This window comes from Ovis aries, chromosome 17 (genome assembly GCF_016772045.2).
Source record: "Ovis aries strain OAR_USU_Benz2616 breed Rambouillet chromosome 17, ARS-UI_Ramb_v3.0, whole genome shotgun sequence".
Classification (NCBI taxonomy): domain Eukaryota; kingdom Metazoa; phylum Chordata; class Mammalia; order Artiodactyla; family Bovidae; genus Ovis; species Ovis aries.
The window spans coordinates 17335069-17344633 of record NC_056070.1 but is presented as its reverse complement, the minus strand read 5'-3'; the positions used below and the strand labels follow the sequence as shown (position 1 = coordinate 17344633).

At 35.1% G+C, this 9565-nt stretch overlaps 1 protein-coding gene across 1 annotated transcript in view; it reads right to left on the bottom strand.

The window, feature by feature from the left end:
• Nucleotides 1-3090: 3090 nt before the first annotated feature.
• Nucleotides 3091-9565, bottom strand: part of MGAT4D (MGAT4 family member D) — a 46721-nt gene continuing 40246 nt past the window's right edge. Inside the window, exons 9-11 of the mRNA XM_027956960.3 lie at nt 8370-8500; nt 4499-4606; nt 3091-3249 (exon numbers count right to left, since the gene is read on the bottom strand). Of these exons, the coding sequence (XP_027812761.3) occupies nt 3235-3249; nt 4499-4606; nt 8370-8500 (254 nt within the window). The 3' untranslated portion in view covers nt 3091-3234. The remainder of the gene's footprint in view (nt 3250-4498; nt 4607-8369; nt 8501-9565) is intronic.

Here is a 9565-nt window from a genome sequence, read left to right as displayed (position 1 = left end):
AGCCATGCGCTGCATCCTCCAATCAGCGTTCTCTGCATTTGAACACACAACCCACCTACCATCACTGGACATATGAGGAAACCCTTTAACATGAAAACAGGGACTCACTTTTAAAAAAAACTGGAGGAAAGAGAAACTATACAGGAAGTACAAAAAGATTTTATACAAAAAAAAAAAGATTTTATAAAAAAAAGATTTTAAAAGAAATCTTTTTAAAACTATTAAAATTCTCAGAGAGTTGATAGTCGCTCAGTGGTGTCCAACTCTTTGCAGCCCATGGACCTCTCCAGGAAGGAACACTAGAGTGGGTTGCCATTCCCTTCTCCACGGGATCTTTCTGACCCAGGGATCAAACCTGGGTCTCCAGCATTGCAGGAAGGTTCTTTACTGTCTGAACCACTAGGGAAGCCTCAAGCCTGCTGTCTGAACCACTAGGCAAGCCTCAAGCCTGCCAGGCTCCTCTGTCTGTGGAATTCTCCAGGCAAGAATACTGATGTGGGTTGCCATTCCCTTCTCCAGGTGGATCTTTCTGACACAGGGATTGAATCCCAGTCTCCTGAACTGCAGGCAGATTCTTTACCACCTGGGTCACCAGGGAAGCCCTCAGAAGGTTAAGTGGAACTACTAAAATTTCAATCACAAAATAACAACCAAATGTTATAAAAAGAGGAAGTGACATTAGGAGAATGAAAGGGGATCTTAGACAGTAAAAGTATATTAGCAAAACAAACAAAAAAACCAACCAAATCAACCAGCCAATTAAAACTGCCCTCCCCTGCAAAAAAATAAAAGAAGCTCTAATACAAAGAATGAAGGATAAAATTTAGAAACATTCCCAGAAATTAATGCAAATACAGAGAAAATAGGAAACGCATTCCTTAAAAAGATCATGGAAAGGGGAAAATTCATAAACAGAGTAATCTGTGAATATTTTCCAAGAATCAAAGCCTGAGTTTTCAGATTAAAAAGCCCCACCAGATTTAAATACAAGAACATTTTTAAAGGTTTGGAGATGGGGAAATTGACCTTATATAAAGAAACAGAAATTAAAATGGCTTTAACCACTTTTCAACAGCTATACCCTTGAACACCTTAAAAAATGGGGGGAATCATTTCCAACTCAGAATTGTTTGCCCAGCTAATTTAACATTTAACAGACTGAAGTCATTTTAAGATGTGTTATTTCTCCAAGACTTTACATCTCACACAATCTTTTTCAAGAAATTACTGGTGGGTATGCTTCACAAAAGCAAATAACTAAATGAAGACTGATGTGGATCAGAATCCAGAAAATAGGGGAATCAACTCAAGAGACAAACAGGAGGATCCTGAGATAACTGCCAGAGCCGGTCAGAAGGCCCCAGGAGAGAAAATCTGTCAAGTGAAAGCGATATAAATGCAGAAAAGCATTTGGCAATATTCAACACTCAGTCATGATTTTTTTTTAAGTTCAAACATATTAAAAAAAAGATTTAGGTAATTCACAGAGAATCTGAGGTTTATACGTACACTGAAGTAAAGCAAACTTAAAACCCCAAAGAAAAAATGTTGTGTATAAAGGATGAGTAGAAAGATTACACAATGTAATTTTAGTGTAAATAACATACATATCTTTATAGTTATAAAATCACTGAATACTGAGCTAATGAATTATACAACTATACTGAGAGAGTAAAGGTTGGAATGGAGAGAATTCTATCAAAATTAAAATTATTCCTTGAGACCTACTGTATACATGGAGCACAGGGAACTCAATGTTATGTGGCAGCCTGGATGGAAGAGGAGTTAGTGGGAGAGTGGATACATGTATACTTGTGGCTGAGTCCCTTCACTGTTCACCTGAAACTATCACATCATTGTGAATTGGCTATACCATAATATAATATAAAAAGTTTAAAAAAATGTTACTTGAAATTTTGTTCACTGAAAGATGCTGTTAAGAAAATGAAAGAGCAAGGCAAAGCTGAGACTTGTGGTCAGACTATAAAGAGAATTATTACAATTCAAGACTAAAAAGGCAAACAACCAAATTTTTTACATGGGCAAATATTTGAATAGATTTTTCATAAAAATACATATAATGAAATATACTTAGGATATATCCTAAGTATATATGTATATATATGTACATATATTTGTGTATACATATACATGTATATATAATATTATATATTTATTATTTATATAAAATATTTATATATTATATATAAATAAATATATTTATATATTATATATTTATTATTTTTTATATATTTATATATATAAATTGGAGAAGGCAATGGCATCCCACTCCAGTACTCTTGCCTGGAAAATCCCATGGACTCAGGAGCCTGGTGGGCTGCAGTCCATGGGGTCGCGAAGAGTCGGACATGACTGAGCGACTTCACTTTCACTTTTCACTTTCATGCATTGGAGAAGGAAATGGCAACCCACTCCAGTGTTCTTGCCTAGAGAATCCCAGGGACGGGGGAGCCTGGTGGGCTGCCGTCTATGGGGTCGCAAGAGTCGGACACGACTGAGGCAACTTAGCAGCAGCAGCAGCATATATATAAATATACGTATATATACATATATATGTATATAAATATATAAAATCACATAAAGCACATGAAAAGATGCTCAACATCACTGGTTATTAAAGATACATAAATTAAAATCATAATGAGATAGCAGGGCTTGCTTACTTTAGAATTTTATATAAATAGAATCCTACAACATGTAGTCTTTTGCACCTGCCTTGCTTTTTTCAGTTAGCATAGTATTTTAGTGATTTATCCATATTGGTGCATCTATTGATAAGAATGTGGCTTCAAACTCAGATCTACTGTCTCCAAATTCATTGTACATCCACAGTACCTGATAAAAAGGGAAAAGGAAATTCCTCTTTTACAGTACATGATATTATATTCCCTTTTACAGTACATGATAAAAAGGGAAAAGGAAATTGATCCTTCTGAAACAAAATATTAGTGTTAGAAAGTTACATGCATAAAATTTAAAAACATTCCAAACATAAGGATATAAAATAACACATTGATAACACCTGACAATTTTCTATATATTTATATCAATTTTTATACTTACCCTTATTATTGATGGTTTAACTTTCTGTAATGTGATGTAATCTTTTACCCACTATGAAGAAAGTTGAGAAATAGTCTAATCCTTGTTATGCCATTTTTTCCAAAGAATGATTCTGATCCTTTTTAAAGAAGGTGTTAAATTTTGAAATTCCTAATAATAGATATCCTGTTGGAAATTTTTAAAATAATTTAATATAATCATATTTTACACATCATTAAATTGTTACTTCTTTCTGTTTTATGCGGTATGAAGAATAAAAAAAGTTAAGATTATAACATCAAAATATGAGTGATTAGATGTACATTCTCCTTAATCTGTCACGAATTTACAAAGATAAGTTAAAACATCTTATCTTATAAAATAGACATATAAAGGAAAAAAGAATCCCTTTATAATAGCATCAACAGGTAAAAAGGCATACACTAATTTCTGTCTGCACCACCTGTGACTATGTTTTATGTATTTTGATGATATTACTTTACGGATAAAGATTCATAAAAGTTTTCACTATTCCAGACACTTGTTTACCAAACACTTTAAATCTTGAATTCCACCTTGCCTGATGGCTAACAGCTAATGTATACTGAGTTCACACTCTAAGGCACTGTTTCAAAGGGTGCAGTACAATAAACAGACAGAATAGAAAAGGTGGAAAGAGGGCAGGCAAACAATGAATGAAATGATGAGAGGGTATACATGCGCATTTGTCTCATTTCCACGGAGAGTATTAAAGCAATCATTAGCTTTGCTGTGTGAAGAAGCTAAGGATAGCAATGCCAACAGCACTGCCGAGGTGAAAGAAATCTTAAGGCTTGTTCATTTCAACCTCATTTTCTAGACAAAGAAAGCTCAGAAGAGTGGTAGGCCTTGCTCAGTTTCATATACACAGGTCATCACAACTAAAAATTTATTGTTTTGACTCTGAAGTCTTTGCTCTTTCTACCCCACCAAGATGCTAAGTCAATTGATGAAAAACATAGGAATGATTAAAAATCAAATAATGCTAAAGTTTTGTTCATTTGGTAAACAGTGATCTGAAAAAGAATGCTGCTACATTTAAATTCAATAATAGAGGCATTTTATTTTTGAAATATTCTTTTATAATTTTGAATATTAAACTAAAATACTGAATTTTACTATAATTTTCAAAACACCTTTTTAGTTTCATTATTTAAATTATACAGCTGACAAGAGTAAGGCATAGAAGTTTACATAGGCTGGATTTTTCTAACCATGATAGATAACCTGGATCTTGTAAAGCTGACTGTTCTTCATAACAATAGTTCTGTCATGAGATGAATTGTGTTTAGACAATTTTGATAGCCCCTCATATTCTCATCATTCCTTTTCTAAATAATATTTTACAAGTTCACGAAACCTTGTGTATTATACAACTACATTTCAAAACACTTACTTTGAAATACTGTTCTCTTCCAGGGTATGATGACTGTATACCCACATGCTGGAAAAGAGAAGGTTTATAGCGAATACGAATATGCTTATTTCGTTCTATACATTTTTCCTGTAAGAGAAACAACGATCTTGTGTAAAAACCCAAATACTCATTTTTATTGCATTTACTGGCGGCAGAACCTTTTGTTAGTTTTTGCCTGGATTCTATATTACTATTTTAAAATTTAAATAAAACATTTAAATTCTTAGCTTTTTCTTTGTAAGAATAATGGAACAAAGAAATCAAGATACAAAAGCATGTATTTTCTTTCATGAACTCTATTAGTTCACTAGAAAATCAGGCTTGCTTGCTCAGTCTTGTGCAGCTCTTTGTGGTCCCACAGACTATAGCCTTCCAGGCTCCTCTGTCCATGAAATTTTCCAGGTAAGAAAAATTTTCCAGGTGGAGTGGATTGCCATTTCCTACTCCAGGGGATCTCCCCAACCCAGGCATGGAACCAAAGTCTCCTGTGCACCGCCTACGTACGTTATAGGCAGATTCTTTACCACTGAGTCACCTGGAAAGCTCAGAAAGTCAGGCTTCTGTTGTGCAAACTGTAATTTTCCTCTCCTCTCTCTTTATTCCAGTAATATAAACTTTCCAATATTTTCCCATCTATCCATTTCTCTTGGTCTACATTATTCACTCCCCATTTATTAATTTCAAAACTAAATTACTCCCTCTTCAATTTCTCCTTAAAAAGTATATGATTAAAAAAAAAACAGTATTATACTTCATGGAAAAAGATTTGGATAATCTACTCAAAAATAAAAATAAGAAAGATGGCCTGCGACATTATCACCCCTATTTATTTTTTTAAATATAAATTTATTTTAATTGGATACAATATTGTATTGGTTTTGCCATACATCAACATGTATCCACCACAGGTACACACGTGTTCCCCATCCTGAACCCCCCTCCCTCCTTCCTCCCCATCCCATCCCTCTGGGTCATCCCAGTGCACCAGCCCCAAGCATCCAGTATCATGCATTGAACCTAGGCTGGCGACTCGCTTCATATATGATATTATACATGTTTCAATGCCATTCTCCCAAATCATCCCACCCTCGCCCTCTCCCACAGAGTCCAAAAGACTGTTCTATACATCTGTGTCTCTTTTGCTGTCTCGCATACAGGGTCATCATTGCCATCTTTCTAAATTCCACATATATGTGTTAGTATACTGTATTGGTGTTTTTCTTTCTGGCTTACTTCACTCTGTATAATCGGCTCCAGTTTCATCCACCTCATTAGAACTGATTCAAATGTATTCTTTTTAACGGCTGAGTAATGCTCCATTGTGTATATGTACCACAGCTTCCTTATCCATTCATCTGCTGATGGACATCTAGGTTGCTTCCATGTCCTGGCTATTATAAACAGTGCTGTGATGAACATTGGGGTACATGTGTCTCTTACAATTCTGGTTTCCTTGGTGTGTATGCCCAGCAGTGGGGTTGCTGGGTCATATGGCAGTTCTATTTGCAATTTTTTAAGGAATCTCCACACTGTTCTCCATAGTGGCTGTACTAGTTTGCATTCCCACCAACAGTGTAAGAGGGTTCCCTTTTCTCCACACCCTCTCCAGCATTTATTGCTTGTAGACTTTTGGATCAAAGCCATTCTGACTGGCGTGAAATAGTACCTCATTGTGGTTTTGATTTGCATTTCTCTGATAATGAGTGATGTTGAGCATCTTTTCATGTGTTTGTTAGCCATCTGTATGTCTTCTTTGGAGAAATGTCTGTTTAGTTCTTTGGCCCATTTTTTGATTGGGTCGTTTATTTTTCTGGAATTGAGCTGCATAAGTTGCTTGTATATTTTTGAGATTAGTTGTTTGTCAGTTGCTTCATTTGCTATCATTTTCTCCCATTCAGAAGGCTGTCTTTTCACCTTGCTTATAGTTTCCTTTGTTGTGCAGAAGCGTTTAAGTTTAATTAGGTCCCATTTGTTTATTTTTGCTTTTATTTCCAATATTCTGGGAGGTGGATCATAGAGGATCCTGCTGCGATGTATGTTGGAGAGTGTTTTGCCTATGTTCTCCTCTAGGAGTTTTATAGTTTCTGGTCTTACGTTTAGGTCTTTAATCCATTTTGAGTTTATTTTTGTGTAGGGTGTTAGAAAATGTTCTAGTTTCATTCTTTTACAAGTGGTTGACCAGTTTTCCCAGCACCACTTGTTAAAGAGATTGTCTTTACTCCATTGTATATTCTTGCCTCCTTTGTCAAAGATAAGGTGTCCATAGGTGTGTGGATTTATCTCTGGGCTTTCTATTTTGTTCCATTGATCTATATTTCTGTCTTTGTGCCAGTACCATACTGTCTTGATGACTGTGGCTTTGTAGTAGAGCCTGGATTCAGGCAGGTTGATTCCTCCAGTTCCATTCTTCTTTCTCAGGATTGCTTTGGCTATTCGAGGCTTTTTGTATTTCCATACAAATTGTATCACCCCTATTTAAAACAAGCATTCGAGAAGATGTGGTACATATATACAATGGAATATTACTCAGGCATAAAAAATGAAATAATGCCATTTGCAACAACATGGATGGACCTAGAGATTATCATACGAAGGAAGAAAGTCAGACAGAGAAAGAAAAACATCATATGCTATCACTTATATCTGGAATTTAAAATATGACACAAATGAACTTATCTACAAAACAGAAACAAACTCCATTGACATGGATCACAGACTTGTGGTTGCCAAGAGGGAGAAGGGGTGGGGAAGGGAGGGAATGGGAGTTTGGGGTTAGCCGATGCAAACTATTATATATTTAATGGATAAACAACAAGGTCCCACTGTATATAGTACAGGGAACTATATTCAACATCCTTTAAGAAACCGTAATGAAAGAAGAATATGAAAAAGAATGTGTGTGTATATATAGATATGTGTATATGTATAACTGAATCATTCTGCTGTACAGTAGAAATTAATACAGCATTGTAAATCAACTATACATCAATAAAATAGTTTAAAAATTATGATAGCTATCATTATTTATGTAATGTATACATATAAAATTCATTAAAATACATCTCAAATTTATGTGCATAATAATGTTAAATAGCAGGCTTATTTAAATTCATTTATACTGATGTTAACATGTAGGAAAATACTGTATTAAAAATTGTTTTTAAAACGTAGTCATTAAATAATGTACAGTTAATTTGAAACTAAACTTCAGATAAAGTTAGTTGAGGACTTAAAATATGAGAAATATAGTAATACCTTTACTCTATTAATAAAAGTTTCAGTAGGATGGTATTATCAAATTCTTGCTGGCCCAAAATAACCACTCAAATAACTTGATGAAGCAAAGCTGAGTTCATTGCTTACTGCAGTAAGGGAGAAAATACCTTGATAAGAGTCCATTCAAGTCTTATGCCTATTTTTCAACTGGATTCTGTATATATTCTGAATACAAGTCTTTGTTGGACATGGAATTTACAAATATCTTGTCCTATCTTGTGGTGCCTTCTCTTAACAGTAAATTTTGCAACACAAAAGGTTTTAATTTAATGAAGTCCAATTTACCAACATGTAAAAATGGATCAAGCGTTCTGTCATGTCTAAGAATTCTTCACCTAATCCTGGGTCCTAAACATTTTTTTCCCATGTTTTCTTCTAACAATTTTGTAGTCTTATCTTTTATACTTAGGTGATATACTTTGAAATAATATTTGTAACAGGTATATGATTACATCGATTCTTTTTTAAAATATATATAAATATCCAGTTAAAAAAATCTATACACTAAAATTTATAAACAAAATTTAGGTAATTACATCAGAGATATAAAAATACAGAGTAAAGAAATACTCACAAGAGCTTCTCCTGGGGTACACATCTTTACCAGAAAAATGTCCCCCAAGAGCAAATCTACAGGTTTATCTTTGTAGAACATTAAAAAAAAGCGTACAAAGTCAGTTAAATCTTCAGATTTAAATAGCTTTCCTAGGGAGAAAAAATAAACAAAGCCCAATAACTCTTCAGTGTTTATACCACATATCAAAACATAACCTTATATATAGTTATTCATTCCATTAACATAGGAAAGAGTACAAAAATATTAAAAATTAAATATATCTATTCCTTGCAAAGCTTAAAGCATTAATGAAGCTGGAGGATGATGGAGCAAAATCATATATCTGCTTCAGTATTAAGAATTACCACTTTTGGTGGGACAAGTAAGAAGCAAGTTTGCTGCTGCTGCTAAGTCACTTCAGTCATGTCTGATTCTGTGCGACCCCATAGATGGCAGCCCGCCAGGCTCCCCTGTCCCTGGGATTCTCCAGGCAAGAATACTGGAGTGGGTTGCCATTTCCTTCTCTAATGCAGGAAAGTGAAACGTGAAAGTGAAATTGCCCTGTCGTGTCCGACTCTCAGCGACCCCATGGACTGCAGCCCACCAGGCTCCTCCACCCATGGGATTTTCCAGGCAAGAGTACTGGAGTTGGGTGCCATTGCCTTCTCCGAGAAGCAAGTTTAGAATTGTGAATACTCTCAGGAAATTAACTTTGATAACTAAGGAGGATCAACTGTTTAAACCACGTGCAAGATATATGAATAAAATGGTAACTTTAGGACCTGTAACCTTTCACTTAGTATTTCAGAAACTATGATTTGTCTGAAAGAGATCAGTCCTGGGATTTCTTTGGAAGGAATGATGCTAAAGCTGAAACTCCAGTACTTTGGCCACATCATGTGAAGAGCTGACTCATTGGAAAAGACTCTGATGCTGGGAGGGATTAGGGGCAGGAGGAGAGGGAGACGACCGAGGATGAGATGGCTGGATGGCATCACTGACTCGATGGACATGAGTCTGAGTGAACTCCAGGAGTTGGTGATGGACAGGGAGGCCTGGTGTGCTGCGATTCATGGATCCGATTCAAAGAGTCGGACATGACTGAGCAACTGAACTGAACTGAACTGAAGATTTTTAAGCTTATTTACATAGAACTTTATCAAGATACTACATTTTTTACTTGTAGTGCTTAATTTTGAATAAAATAGAGTATT